This window comes from Physeter macrocephalus, chromosome 1 (assembly GCF_002837175.3).
Source record: "Physeter macrocephalus isolate SW-GA chromosome 1, ASM283717v5, whole genome shotgun sequence".
Taxonomy (NCBI): Eukaryota; Metazoa; Chordata; class Mammalia; order Artiodactyla; family Physeteridae; genus Physeter; species Physeter macrocephalus.
In genome coordinates, this window is record NC_041214.2 from 27,517,220 (window position 1) to 27,532,838 (window position 15,619).

The 15,619-nt window shown below is 45.9% G+C and overlaps 1 protein-coding gene across 1 annotated transcript in view; it reads right to left on the minus strand.

The window, feature by feature from the left end:
• Positions 1-15,619, minus strand: part of TRIM42 (tripartite motif containing 42) — a 30,170-nt gene that overhangs the window by 10,448 nt on the left and 4,103 nt on the right. The window contains exons 2-4 of the mRNA XM_024131906.1: positions 13,370-14,067; positions 8,578-9,401; positions 4,770-4,994 (exon numbers count right to left, since the gene is read on the minus strand). Of these exons, the coding sequence (XP_023987674.1) occupies positions 4,770-4,994; positions 8,578-9,401; positions 13,370-14,067 (1,747 nt within the window). The remainder of the gene's footprint in view (positions 1-4,769; positions 4,995-8,577; positions 9,402-13,369; positions 14,068-15,619) is intronic.

Consider the following 15,619-nt stretch of genomic DNA (forward strand, 5'->3'; position numbering starts at 1 on the left):
TTGCGGAGCACAGGCTCCGGACGCGCAGGCTCAGCGGCCATGGCTCACGGGCCCAGCCGCTCCGCGGCATGTGGAATCTTCCCGGACCGGGGCCCCGAACCCGCGTCCCCTGCATCGGCAGGCGGACTCTCAACCACTGCGCCACCAAGGAAGCCCCATCCCTATTCTTTTGTCTGTTTTTTCTTTTTTCTTTTGCCCTTCCCAGGTACGTGGGGGAGTTTCTTGCCTTCTGTGAGGTCTGAGGTCTTCTGCCAGCATTCAGTTAGGTGTTCTGTAGGAGTTGTTCCACATGTACATGTATTTCTGATGTATTTGTGGGAAGGTGATCTCCATGTCTTACTCTTCCGCTATCTTCAGAAATTCTCCATTTTAAGGATTTTTAAAACAAAACTTCAAAAGGTCAAACCATGAAAAAAATAATCGATGACTCTGATCACATCAAAATTGAAGATTTCTGCTGTTTCATGACATACACGATGAACAAAGTTGTAGCCCTGGAGCTCCAGCCTGAGTGCGGCCTGAGCAGGTAGGAAGCAGTACCGCAGATGCTCAGTGTATCTGGCAGGACCACTTCCTGAGCAGACGTGAGCCACTGTTGGGGGGTGGAACCCAGTATAGACTGAGAAGGAATTTGAGAGGATGGGTGGGGGGAAGGGTGGGTGCCTTTCCTGAAGAGCTATAGGGAAAGACCCAGAACAGTACCAGTTTGTGACTATTCTGGGCCCTGAATATTTACCTCCAAGTCTGATGTAACCTGGGACATCCGGTTTACATCAGATTGTGGTAGGCAGAATAACGGCCCCCCAAGTCCATGTCCTAATCCCAGGAACCGGTGAACATTTTATGTTACATGTCAAAGGGGGATTAAGGTTGCTAGTCAGCTGGCTTGAAGATAGGGAGATGATCCTGAACCATCAGGTGGATCCAATATGATCCCAAGAGTCCTTCAAAGTCGAAGAGGAGGCAGAATCGAACCAGAGAGATGACGGTGTGAGAAGGACTCAGCCTAACGTTATTGGCTTTGGATACGGAAGAAGGGGCCATGAGCCAAGGAATGTGGGCAGCTGCATGAAGCCGGAAAAGGCAAGGAAATGAACTTTCCCCTAGAGCCACCGGAAAGCACACAGCCCTGCTCACGCCTTAGATTTCTGATCTCCGGAATTGTAAGTTAATAGGTAAAATTGTGTTGTGTATGCTACTAATTTGTTACAGCAGCAACAGGAAACCAGTGCGCCCGTGGAAAGTTAGATATTTCATAGGAAGACTTCCTGGAAGTTAGCAGAGATTTGCAGTCAGAGGGAGATATCAGGGTGAGGAGGCTGTTTTCAAAAATGGGGGCCGTGGTCATCAGGTACACTGAGGTTTAGATGAAAAGCAGGAGGAGGAACTGAGGTCACAGGGTATGTGATTTGCCTAAAAACACATCTCCATTCCTTCAAAAAATATCAACAAGGTGCTGGGGCATTAGAAGCTCTCAGCTGGGGACTGGGAGCCCAGAGAGGTGAGTAAGGCCAGCACGATGCCTGTCCTCGCTGAGCTTGCCGCCTAGCAGACTGGGGGCTTGGACCCTTGTACACCTGCCCAAGTCCAAAGATCTTCCCAATGCATGATCTTGCCTCGCAAGAAAAATAAAAGTGCCGCTCTCACGGCTGTTGCTCTGACAACATTCTCCCAGAGTGTGGTGCCAGGTCCCTAAGGCTGAGCCCACTGCCTAGACTTTGCTGCATCTGATTATCTGATTATGGTACAGGGGACGGAGAGCTCCTGCCTTGGATGAGGCCTAGGTTCCCACTCAACTCCTTCGAGTTACACGAGGCCAGACTCTTTTCCTCTCTGAGCCTCAGTTTCCTCATCTGTAAAATGGAGGCAATAACTCCCTGCCTTCCGAGCGGTTGGGATAATCAGTGATAATGAATATACAGTGTCTGACACAGAGTCAGCCTTCAATAAATGAGACCTTTAAAAAGCACTAAAGTTAATTTTCATGCTTTGTCTATTAGACTACATATAAAATCCCTTAAAAAAATCAAGCCACAGACTATGAAAATCAAATATAAAAGGTGTTATTTCACTTCCTTTACAGAAGGATGTATGGTGGAAATATTGCATTTTGGATAAGAAATGATTCTGCTGCCTTGTTACAGCATTTTAAATGAAACCTTTCAGGGATACCTGCTTAGAACTGATGCTGAAGGAAAAATATTTCGATTTTATAGGAAGGAGCTAAAGTCATTACTTTTAGGAAGCTTTATAAATGTCATTCAAACACACCATCTTCTTTTCATTTGCTATTGAAGCCTTTACTTATGCAAATCATGACAAATGTGAAGGAAAGCCAAGTTTCCCCTGGAATGCTAATATAATCACAAAGAGGGAGGAAGAATTACTTCTGAAGGAAAAATCTATATTGCAGCTCTGTGAGTCAGATGAAAATGAAGCTTCCAGAAAACCTCATTAGTTAGTGCTCTGCTCATTAAGAAATTGTGTTAAAAAGCAAAGAAACTGGAATGAGTTTCCTTCCCTTATAGGGAGCGTAAATTCATCACATAAGCACAATTTCGGGGGATTGTTATTTCTTGATTGATGGTAAAAAACACTTAACAGCTCTCAGGCATCTCATGGTACTTTGTAATTATTAATTTTATTTATTTAGACGTTCGTTCATAGATTCATTTGTTTGGTCACATTTTCACTCATGTATTCATTCAATAACCATTAAGAACCATTAAGCTATGTGCACAGTGCTGGTAAAGCATTGTGGTAGAGGAAAGATGAATTAGACGTGAATTTTGTTTTCAAGGGGTTCAAAGTTTAAGAGGGATGACAAAATATCTACCTGAGAAAGGCTGACACACTTCCGTCTCTCCACCCCCATCCTTGTCCCTAGCATCTAAAAATGACTTAAGATACATGTAAAAAAAAAATTAGTAACAGCACTGAGGGCGCCCTTCATGAGGAATTTTTAAAAAATGAGAAGGCAGATGGAATTAGATTGAACAAAAAATCCATAGTCAAAAGGACCTGCTGTCAAACACGGTAGCAACTGTGGATGTTCCGTGCTCTGGAGAGAAGAGTATCAACAAGATTGGTCTATGGGGCAACTGACGAACAGGTTACCTGGCTGGGGTCTAACAAGAGGAGCAGTCAGGCGACTTTCTCATCCCACATCCTTCCCGTGTGAGTGTCTGACCTCCATGGAGGGGGATGGGATGAACATGGGTGCCGGGCTCCAGAAGCAGAGCATGGGGATGGAGTAGAGAGCCCCCTCTGCCCCCCTCCAGGAGACTTGCTTCTGGTATAATGACCAAGAGCATAATCCTGCCCCACCCTACCTCCTGCTTCCCTTTATCACTAGAGGTAGCAACCAATCAGATTCTCTTCTGCAAACACGTGACCAGAGCCCAAGAGCGTGAAGCTAGTCAGACTGTGTTGGTCGCACAGAGCATGGGCCAGGAACCTCCAAAACCACATGCAAGCTGAATTTAGGGGAGGAGAAACGACGGGCTAGCTGAAAATGGTGCAGATTTAGAGAGAAGCAGAGATGGAAGGAGGGAGTGTCGGAGAGACAGAGGGAGGGAGTGGAGAGAGAGATATTGATTGAGAGATTGAGAGAAACTGATGACTTTCCAGTTTTTTGGGGTATCAGATGTATGTCCTGGCTGGAAGTGGTCTCATGAGACTCCCTTCTCTCTCGGCTTTTCAATAGCCGAAATGAATGGATTTATTCTCTTTACTTCTAAAGAATCTCTGATTAAGACTTAATCTACTCTGGGGGCTTCCCTGGTGGCGCAGTGGTTGCGCGTCCGCCTGTCGATGCAGGGGAACCGGGTTCGCGCCCCGGTCTGGGAGGATCCCACGTGCCGCGGAGCGGCTGGGCCCGTGAGCCACGGCCGCCGAGCCTGCGCGTCCGGAGCCTGTGCTCCGCAACGGGAGAGGCCAGGGCGGAGCCTGTGCTCCGCAACGGGAGAAAAAAAAAAAAAAAAAAGACAATCTACTCTGATTCCTAAGAACACCATCATGGCTGTACAGTAAGATAGCTCTAGGCAGTCTTTATAGTTTTCTTCCCTTTCGCCTTTGAATATCAATAAAATTATACCCATGAATGTATTTCCCCTGGGGATATAAAGAAGAATCAACCTTGTATCACAAAAAAGATAGGAATCATCTTGTCACTTCCTTTATTTGGAGTCCATCCTGGCTTACTCACTGGCTATTCCTTAACTTGCAGATAAACAACAAGTAAATTTTTTTAGTATTATTAAGTATATCCTAAATACTGCATGAGACATACTAACACTAAAAATTTATTCACTGCATGTGTATAATTATAAATTATAAATTTAAATTTATAATAAAATTTATATTACTTATAAGTTTAATTTATATTGCTTAAATCTGATACCCTATCCTTGCTTTGATTCACCACGGAGGCTAATACTTAACTCTTTTTTTTGCCCTTCTCACCCCCCAATTATTTGTTTGCCAGACCCTGAGCTCCTTGAAGGCAAGAATTACGTCTTATTTTCCTCGGAACTCTACATACTGACACAATACCTGGCACAAATGTTTTCTGAATCAAAGCGAACTGACGGTTCTCATTTGCAAAGTTGGTTGAGGCCAGGGGCCCTCTCTGTGCCCTTGAGTTAATGAGTTTTCTGGGAGTAGAGGGGGAGGTCATATGGTGGGTTCCATGACCTCACAATCAATCCTAACAGAGCTGCATCCAGAGTGGATGAAGAACATCGTCTGAGAAATAAAGTGCATGGTACCTTGCAGATGTCACTCCACTGCCCAGGACCGTTATCGTTGATGGCTCTCACTTTAAACAGATACTCGGTGTTGGGGGTCAGGTTGTGCAGCTCCAGGTTCTGCTGCATTATATCCCGAATTTGTCCACAGAGCTCTGTCCGCACGTTGTTAGGAGGGGAATTAATGAGTTCGTAGAATTCCATCTCAAAAGAGTCCACGTCTTCTGTTGGGCATGTCCAGTAAACCTAGGAAGAAATGAACATGTCAGTAGGGTACTAGCACACGCCATTCAGCTTTCTTTCCCATGAAGATCTGTGTCATGGACCCTCTGGGGTGAGTTTAAGCTGACTCATCCCCTCTAGCTGCTGAAGACTTTGAAGTAGACCTTGTGCAACAGTCCTGAAAGGCTTCGTGATGAATCCTGACGTGAGGCTTGCAATGCGTTTCAAGAACAGAAGAATGCTCCTCTGGCTTCTGTTCCTGTCAATGTGGAGGTGAACTTGTCATCCTGACACCACTAACCAAAGTGGCTACCATTTATTGAACACATATTATGCATCAGATTCTGTGTCAGACATTGCCTGCCTCATTTAGTCCTCACAGTTCCCTAGGAGGGAGATTTCATTATCCCATTTTACAGTGGAGGTTCAGAAGGCTTCCATTCAGCAATTCCAATGGAACCACAGACTACTAAAGTTGAACAGTGTATCTATTTCAACTCTATTTCATACACAAGGAAGTAGAGTCCCAAAGAGGTGAAGTGACTTATCCAAGTCATGGAGAATATATGTTCACACTCAAAGCATAAAATGTCAACTCTTGGGAAGAGGTATATTAACAAGTGTCAATTAGCAGATTGTGCCTGGCATATAAATATTTTATAATAATTGCATTTTTAAACAGATATTGCATGCTGTATTTAAATTTTATTTTACTTTATTTTATTTTATTTTTTTTTTTTTTTGCGGTACACGGGCCTCTCACTGTTGTGGCCTCTCCCGTCGCGGAGCACAGGCTCCGGACGCGCAGGCTCAGCGGCCATGGCTCACGGGCCCAGCCGCTCCGCGGCATGTGGGATCCTCCCTGACCGGGGCACGAACCCGTGTGCCCTGCATCGGCAAGCGGACTCTCAACCACTGCGCCACCAGGGAAGCCCTATTTAAATTTTAATAAATTTAAATGTTATTGTGTGTAAAGTTAATTTATAATTACTCATAAGTATATAAATTTTAAAATTTGTATGAATTTGTATAATTAGTTTATAATTTTTTAATGAATTTACACTTTTAAAACTACATTTACATGACTTGTTAATAAAAATTAACTCATCTTTTCTGATTATCAAAACATACTCATTTAAAATACATACCTGGAAAATACAGAAAAATTATAAGGAAAGAAAGAAAATAAACATCTCTTTTAATCCCACAATTCAGTTAATAATTCATTATATTTCCTTCCAATTTTGTAATATACACAAGCACACAAATATATATAATTTGGATTATATTGCTCTGATTCCTGCTTTCTTTCATTTATTACATTTTATATATGTCCCTATATCATTAAAAATTCAGCAAGGCACCATTTTAATAACTGCCCTATAAGTGATTTACTCCTTCTATAGCTGAACATTTAGGTTGTTTCTAATTTTACACTCTAATAAATAATGATGCATTGAACACTTTGGGGCATGAATCTTCATTGAATTTTTAATCACTTCCTTGGGAACGAGTTCTAGAAATAAAGTTGAGTTTTTATGAAAAAACTCTTTAGGATTTTTAGGGTACAGAGTGACAAGTATAAGGCTAACTTGAAGAATATTTCCCATGCCGAAAGAGCACTGTTAGTCAACCATCACTTGAGAGAGATGCCAGCACAGATTTCGTCTCCTGCATTACTGAGCACTATGATTCCTGTGTGAATTACATCCCATGATCCTGAAATAAGGATCAATGATATTTTCACATCAAATACCACTGTTTGGCAGTAGGTTTAGGTGTCCTATCTTGACACTCAATAACTTGACTGGATTTTTTCTGTGTAGGGTCCTTTCTTGAGCTCATCAAGGGACCATTTATAGGTGGCATAGGGTGACTGTTCTCCAAGCCCAAGTATAGAGCAGGTATCACCAGTCCTTCCCCTGCGGAGCAAGATCCTGCCCACCTCCCAAGTGGTCTGAGTTGCGTGAGATGAGACCTAATGCCATCCCTGATATAATATCACATACACTGCAGGTTTTGCCGATCTAAGATCATTTGGAAATGTAGGTTCAGCTGCTCCATTGCAGGCATCTGCTATGTGAAGGGCAGAGATACTTTTGCTGTGCCTGATGGGAGGATATGTTCTATATGCGCCATCTTGCAACATAAGGTCATTCTTGGGGTCAATTATAAATGCCAAAACATAGATTATAATGTCTCAGGAAAATAGAAAATTAAGGCTTGGTCAGTGTCTGGCTTTCATTTTCTTGTTTTTAGACCCTTGATACTAAATTGTGGTCTGCAGACCAGCAGCAATGCCAACATCTGGAAGTTTGTTAGAAGCGTAGAATCTCAGGCCCCACTGAGACCCACTGAAGAAGAATCTGCATTTTACCAAGCTCCTCAGGTGCATATTAATGTTTGAGAACCACTAGTTTAGGATTCAAGGATGCTAAAAGTCTTTGTGAGTGTTCTCAGGTCATGGAGACAAAAGATGGGCTCTGCCACATGGAAGCAGGCAGTGGGTTGGCTTGGGAGATATCCCTGTAGGACCCCAAGAGGAGGCAAGATATGCTCTGATAGAATATCTTTTTTCCTCCCTGGACTTTAATAAAACATTCTATAAACAATTCAGTTTAGGTTCAGCTGGATGTGAAAGGGATGTTAAGAGATGCGCCATTTGTTCATGTTAGGCCTAGAAGGTCAAGGAAGAGTCACGTCCCCTGAAGCTGGGTGAGGGCAGCTGTAGAGCTCTGTGAGACATCCACACACCTTCAATGCCACACTCACCTTCCCCAAAAAGCTGAATCTCGGGAGATAAGAATTGAAATTCCATTGGGGATTATCCTTCTAATCTTTCCAAATCATGAAGAGTCTGGATATTTTCTTTAGAAGAAGTAGCAGTTTAGAGGAATCACAGCTGATAGACAACGGAGCCTGCTTTTCTAATTCCAATTTCTGTGCTCCCTCTACTGCTACAGGTTTTCCTCTGGGAAATATTACCCTCTCCAAGAAGTCTCTTCAAATTACTTTGTTTCCCAAATTGTGTTCTCTTTCAATAGAGAAGCTGCCTTTGAAGTGGAGTTGGGGCTTTCAGATGTACTTCTGGCTATGAATTAAATACATTGTTTGGTTTAAAACAATCTTGGGGGCTTCCCTGGTGGCGCAGTGGTTGCGCGTCCGCCTGCTGATGCGGGGGAGCCGGGTTCGCGCCCCGGGCTGGGGGGATCCCACATGCCGCGGAGCGGCTGGGCCCGTGAGCCATGGCCGCTGGGCCTGCGCGTCCGGAGCCTGTGCTCCGCAACGGGAGAGGCCGCAGCAGAGGGAGGCCCGCATACCACCAAAAAAAAAAAAAAAAAAAAAAAGAATCCACCTGCCAATGCAGGGGACCACAACAGTGAGAGGCCCACGTACCACCAAAAAAAAAAAAAAACAATCTTGGGCTACTTAAGATTTCGGGAACTTATCCCTTGTGAATGGACTGACCACAAAGAGTCTAGAGGAACAGATTTGAGTGACCAGACCCTAGAGGTCAAACAAGTAAGTGCAACCTTTCCTGACTACCCCCTCCATTCCATAGCCCACACCCTCCTATCTTCCCTACAGGGCCCAGAGCCTTTCTTACCTTGGCAGCTCTCGGATACACCAGAGTCTGGTAGATAACAATTGGGCCTGGAGTCTTCAGGGAGCTATCATTGAACGAGTACCAGTTGTGGAAGCTGCTGCTGTTCTGCACAGGCTGGTTTTCTACCCCTGCACTCCAGTAAGTGTAGAGGCCGTCTGTGGGCTTGGCAGGTGCAGCTGACTGGGCTCGCCCATAGGCCTCCAGACCCTTCTTGGTCTTCTCACAGCCGGGGGCATTAAAGGACAATAAGGAGGAGCTTCGCTGGTATATCTGCTGGTTGCCGAAGCTGTGGGTGCTGAAAGTGACCTTCCTGGCAATCATCGTCTCTGAGTGCAGGGGATAGGGCGATGGCAGGGAGTCTCCTGAAGAACTCACCTTCTTGGGTCCTGTGGGGAAGAGTTCGTGGATGGCATTGGAGAGCTCAGCAAAGTCCAAAGGCATGCAGTTCAAGGAGTGTAGCCGGAGCTGTGGGTCTGGCCTGTAGGTGCTCTGGATGCCGTCCTCGATCTGGTCCACCAGAATCTTGGCCGACTGCAGGAACGCCACTTGGCCCGTCTCCTTCAGTGCTTCCTTGGAGTAGGCGATCAGGCCATCCATTTCGTTCACTTTCATCGTGGTGACGTACACATATTTTTCAATCTCCTTCTGCCTGGACACTTCCAGATTCTCTACCTGCTCCATGATGGTTTTCTCTTTCTCCTGGAGAATGCTGCGCAGCTTGAGGAATCCATTTCTGATCTCTTTTCGCTTTACCTCCTTGTCAGCTTTAAAGCTGTTTTTTAAAATGTTGAATTCCATGAGGTCATTATCAATTTCATATCGGACTGCAAAACAACCACGTGAGTTACTTCAGTTACATTTTTCATTTCCCCAGTTGTCAAAGCCAGTGGCAAACTGGAGCAAACTAACTTGGGCTCCAAAGATGTGGGTGAAAAGGGAGGGAAACCACTCGTTGCTGGGCTGAAAGATGCTAGCATAGGTTTATAAAATGAATGTGGCCTCTCTCCATACACCCCTCTCCTTCTCCTTGTGTAATACTTCCCTTGGGTATGACAGCCATCCTTCCCTGGCATACTTCTATCTAGTAATCCCTGCAGACTTGGGTCTAAAGTTGGGAGTTCAAGGCCACCTTTGATATTAGTTTTCACCAGACTTCACTTGTCAGCAAGTTGGACTTGAGAAGAGATGATGTCACAAAGTGATGGATTTTCCCTGTGTGAAAGCTTAAGCTTTTGCAGGGGTGGGAGAAAGAACTAAATTTCTGATGACTACTTCTAAATACTGCCTTGCCTCGTTCACCAAAACCCAGCCCTAGACAATGGTGGCAGATCAGCAAAGTTCCCCTTCACTGTGGCTGCTCTTTGACATGTTCTTTTTCTCTGCTGGGGACTTTGACTCCCTTGGGTTCAGCTGGGCTCCCTCTCTTGCTTACTCCCCACTTACTTTCCAGAAAGCATCTGCTGTTACACTTCAAGGAAAACCGAGTTTATCCTGCCGCCTCTCACGTGGCATTTGGATTTTAAGTTCACTCAGTCATTCAACAAACATGTGACGCCTGTTCCGTGTCACATGCTTTTCTAGGCTCTAGGGATACAGATATGAGTGCGAGGGGCCACTGACGTTCCAGGCACGCATAAACCCAACGATACTGCAGTGTGGAGGATGCTGGGGCAGGATGAGCATGTGGCCCAGCTCTGTCTGTGAAATGGCAACGTCACAGCTGCCATTTATAGGGTCTTCTGCATTAGGCAGTGATTTAGAGGGTCTTTATAGGGTCTTAGGCATTAGGCAGTGATTTCAAGACATGTCAACCTTCTGTGGCCTATTCTAGAGGTGAGGTCCTCCCCATGAAAGGCTGACTCTGCAGTGATTTGATGGGCTATAATCCTCTCCAAATTTTACTCGGCCGTGGGGGTGACCACGTCCTGTTTCTTAACATAGCCCTGGGTCCACAGTAAGTTGGAGCTCTGTGGGCGGCGCCACAGAGCATCACAGTCAGAGAAACCCTCGGCTCCTGGCAGACCGTGAGAACAGGACCACAGCTGTCTCCGTTACCACCGTGACTAGGATGTGTAGAGGTGCTAGAATGGTGTTTGTAGAGTGAAAGCCATTCTGTCCTGTTTTCTAACGTCTTTGGGGTGAACGTCAGCAGTGTTGCTCTCTGGCCTACTTTCTGAAGCCCCCATTTCCTCTGCTCACCTCCTCCCTCACACTGGCCCAGAAGGGATGGGGAGGCAATACAGATGGGGGCTGAACAGGAGACTTGTCAGGATGCGATTGCAGTGGTGCTGAGAAATGCTCCCTGCCCTCTCCACGTGCAAGCCCTGCTGTGACTTAGGGCCCCTGAAATTCCACGTTACGCATTAATTCCTTTGACTCTTCAATAGTTACTCAGTGTTAAAAGAAATCTGCCTAGGAAATTCCTTGCTTTATTAGGGATTAGTTAGGCTGCTTAGAGCTGAGTCTGGAGAAGTAGGATAAAAATGTCTCAGATGAGGGGGAAGAGGTAGTACCAGAAGAAGAGAAAAGAGAGAGGAGACCAGAAGAACTACTCCGCCACAGATGCTCCTTACAAATAAGGCAGCTTGCAAGAGCTGGTCTTAGAACAAAGTCAAAGCAAGGTCTCTTTCAGGCACTATATTTAAAACTAGCTACTATGTATTAAACGTTTATGTAGATCCAATCCATACATTATCATGTATCACACATATGGATCATACCTATATATTATCACACATTACATATAACTTCAGAAGAGGAAGATGTTGTTTCCATTTATAGATGAGGACACTAAGGCTCAGAGAGGTTAAATGACTGCCCAGTGTCACACAGCAAGTAACTAGAAGGACCCAGGGCCTGTCCCTAATTCTATTCGTCTAACTCCAGAGCCTATGTTCTTAATTGCTCTGGTTGCCCTTCTCAGTCCTCTGTGACACCAGAATCACCTGGGGTACTTAATAAAGAATCCAGCCAAGCTCAGGCCATGGGTCCAGCCTTAAGAAAACCCTCTAGGAACCAATGGGGGCTTCCATTGGCCTGGCAACACGGCTCCTGTAGGCTTTCTTTAATAGAGGGGCTTCCCTGGTGCTGTTCCCAAATTGAATAAGTGTCAGTTGACACACAATGTTTCTAGGCATGGAGCAATTGAGAAATCAAGGTATTCCTGAAATATTCATGCTGGTGAGAGGTCCTGGAGGACATATTTAGCAAAGTCTGTCTCTGACCCACTTCTATGTCCAATGGGACCTTCCTGTGCAGCTCAGCGGAAAGCTGCCCCCTTGTCAATCTGTTCAGATCTGTTTGTATGGACACTGAAATTTCTGACAGGGGAGAGGCTGGGTTGATCTGGAGCACACCGGTCACTGTAGGATTATGGAGAGGATTAGACATAAATCTTCTAAAAGGCCCCGGTAAAGTAGACCTCTGTTCAAGGAAGCTATTCCCAGGGGCCAAGAGCCTAAAAGGATCCCTGAGATCCTCAGGTCTAACCTGGTGGATATACACCCAGCAATTATTGGGCTCTTTGCTGAACCCTGTAAAATATCACTGTACTGGGTTCCATCACGAAAACCTGAGTCAGTTTCCCTTATAGAAACTATAACTATATTATATGTAGCCAACATAAAATAACCATGAGCAGGCATGCAGAGGAAAAGCAAGCTGTTGACTAGAACATTAATGGCTATTTCTGGGTTTTCCCATTATTATGTATTTGCTACCAGTTCATTTACTGTGCTGCTTGCAACTTCAGGGGAAATTTAAAACTGAGGTAACTCTCAGCATCGACTTAATTCTTTTCCCCTTTAAATTGGGAAGATACTGAAGAAATCCATCTTTAGGGACAAAACACCTTAGAAACGCTCACAGAACTTCAGGATACTACAGGATCAAGCTCTTCGTTCTCCAAAGGAGGAAATGAGGCCCAAGGTCATGAAAATTATAACCAAGATTATAGAATCTTTATGTACTTATTATGTGCTAGATCGTTTCTTGCATGCTTCAGTTAGAGTATCTCATTTAATCCTCACAACCACCCAATGAGGGAAGAACAGATTGTTCAGGGAAGAACAAATCTGACATCCTATTCGATCTGTTCCTTTTGCTTTAACCTTTGTGCTTTGTTAACACGTGCTTAGTCCTGCAGGCTCTGCACCTTTTGTAAAAGAATGTTGCCTATAGCCTGAAATATACAGGATAGCCTCAAGGCTCTCATCTTTAAAAGTCCATTCACATAGAGATAAAAAGTTGCAGAACAGAGAATATCATTTGTCTTGTTGGAGGTTTGCAGGAACATCGTGACCTGACCTATGTGGACAGCTGCAAGAACAAAGGATACAGACACCAAGAAGCTTGCAGCAACCAACCTGACCCCTCCCTCACCTTGCTTTTAAAAGTGCTTAGCTGAAACCCCTCCCAGAGCTTGGGGTTTTGGGGGGCAGGAGCCACCTGTCTCCTTGCCTGACCCTGCAATAAATCTTTCTCTGCTCCAAACTCCAACCTATTGTCAGTTTCTTTGGCCTCGCTGTGTGCCGGGCACACGAACTTGCATTGGGTAACACCATTATCCCCATTTCATAGATGAGAAAACCAAGGCACAGGGAGGTTAAGTGGCTGGCAGTAGTTGCCAGATGTGGATTCCAGGCCACTGGCTTGCAGCCTGGCTCAGCGTCTCCCAGGGCTTGGACTGCCCCACCAGGTGGAGGTAAGGCTCTCTCTAAACAGATCCTCCCAAATCACCTTCCCCATCAGTCGGAGCTAGTGGAGTGGTGGGGGGAAAAAAGGGGACCAGGACCTGCTTTGAACTTGGCGATGGCGCTGAAGAGTGCGGCAGCCCTCTCGGAGCAGGCATCGATGAGGCTGATGGTGTCGTGGCCATTGTGTAAGGCAGTCTTGCAGAAGCTGCAGAGCAACTCGTCGTCGTTCCGGCAGTACTCAGTGATGCGGCTGGATGGATGGTGGATGCAGATCTTCTCGTCCTGGTCCTCGGTGCTGGTGTCCACGAACACGTGGTCCTGCATGGTCACTTCCGAGTGGAAGGTCTTGAGGCACTCGTTGCACAGGTTGAGGCGGCAGGTGATGCAGCGCTTGTAGGCGATGCGCTGGCTGCGGCAGACCTGGCAGACGGTAGGCCCGCTGGAGCGGTCGAAGCGCCACTTGAGGTAGCTGTGCTGCTGCATGTAGCGCTTGGTGAGGCGTCCGCGCAGGTAGTTCTCGGGCAGCTGCATCTTGTGGCTGTAGGGCATGCAGTGCGAGCGGCTGCACACGGGGCAGATGAGGATGAAGAAGTTCTCGGTGACCTCGGAGTGTTTCTGCAGCTGCCGCAGGCACTTCTCGCACAGGCTGTGGTGGCAGGGTAGCATGAAGGAGTGCAGGCGCAGCCGGCTGCAGACGGGGCACGACAGGTGGCTGACCAGGTTGCTGTTTGCGGGCAGCATCTTCGCCTCATCCAGCTGCGTGTTGCTGCTCCCGAAGCGCAGGGCCGTCTTGGAGCTGCAAGGGGAAGCAAACGCGGGACCTCAGGAGGAGAGCTCCGTTTCTCCACCTCGGAAGGAACCGGGGTGTCACTGAGCCGCCTTGTGGTGTGATGGGGAGGGGCATGGCTGTGGCGGGGTGGGGTGGGGGATCGGGGGGGGGGGGATGGTGCCTGGGTTCTAAACCCGCCTCCACCGTCCTTTAGCTGGGCGACGCCAGGTAAGTTAATTAACCTCTCTCTGCCTCTCTCCTCGTTATAAAATTAGTACTCACCTGATAGAGTTTCTTGAGAAAATTAAAATTGAATTGAATAGCTGCATGGCCTTAGAGCGGTCCCTGGAACACAGTAAGTGCTATACAACTGCTTGTTATTTTTTGAGCAAGAGAAAAACAGTCCAGAGGGGCATGTTAGCTGGGTCTTGGGGTTCTGTTGGCCCTGGATAATATCACAGAACACCCACAGCAGACAAGACCATTCTGGGACTGTGATGGAGCAAAACAGAAACAAGACCCCTTCTTCATGTTTGAACTCAGACAAAAGCAAGAACATTGTCCAGACCACAAAAATGATCAAACATCCCCTGTCCTGGTTAAGGACAGTGACTGCTGCTTTTTCACCAGTTGCAGCATCAGGCTCAACTCTGTTCTTCCCACCTTCTAGGCAAGATTTATTAAGATACCTAATAGGAGATTTACCCCTGTGTCCTCACCTAACATGAACCTAAATCCTGTAATACCTTAGTGATGCCTTCCTACGGAGACACCTCACACCTGCTCGTGGTGTATCTCTCAGTTGTTGCACGGGGCCAGTAAATCCAGTCTCCTCTGGGCACTGACATCCTTGTTATTATTGTGTGTGAGACGGAACACAGAAGAAGATGGGCAAAGTGTTCTTCCCAGGACACCAGGAGGTTAGTTCCCTAGCCAAGCCCAGAACCCGTGTGTTCTGATCACCAGACCTCAACTATGACTTAAGGGGCTAGGTGCTAGGGGCAGGAAGCACGTGGTGAAATGTGCTGCTTTAGAGTTGCACTTTTGAGATAAGCTTCTTCACCTCTCTCATCCTCAGTAAATCAAAGCTCACAATACTACTTCCTTCATGAGGATTTGAAAGTCTCCATGAGATGATCCACGATAAGTGCTTAACTGCCTGGACATCGTAAGCATTCAATAAATGGCCACTATAATGACTCCCCTCTGTTCCTAGCCAGCTCATGTCCACAGCAGGGGAAAACAGTGGTCAAGTCTATGAAAAGTATGTGCTTGTACAGTGTGTGTGTGTGTGTGTGTGTGTGTGTGTGTTGAATCTTTGTCTAATATCTGAGGCTGATTTCATATATTGTAAGAACTATGGCTGAAGTAAGTGCATACTTGTAAAAATTCAAGTGCATGTTCTAAGAAGCTACAATCAGGGCAAAAGCAGTTTATGAAAATAAATGAATTAGCCATGGGGATGGAGGTATAAAACATACTTATTTAGACCCAGAGTCTGTCATACAGAGTGAAGTAAGTCAGAAAGAGGAAAACAAATACCGTATGCTAACACATATATATGGAATCTAAGAAAAAG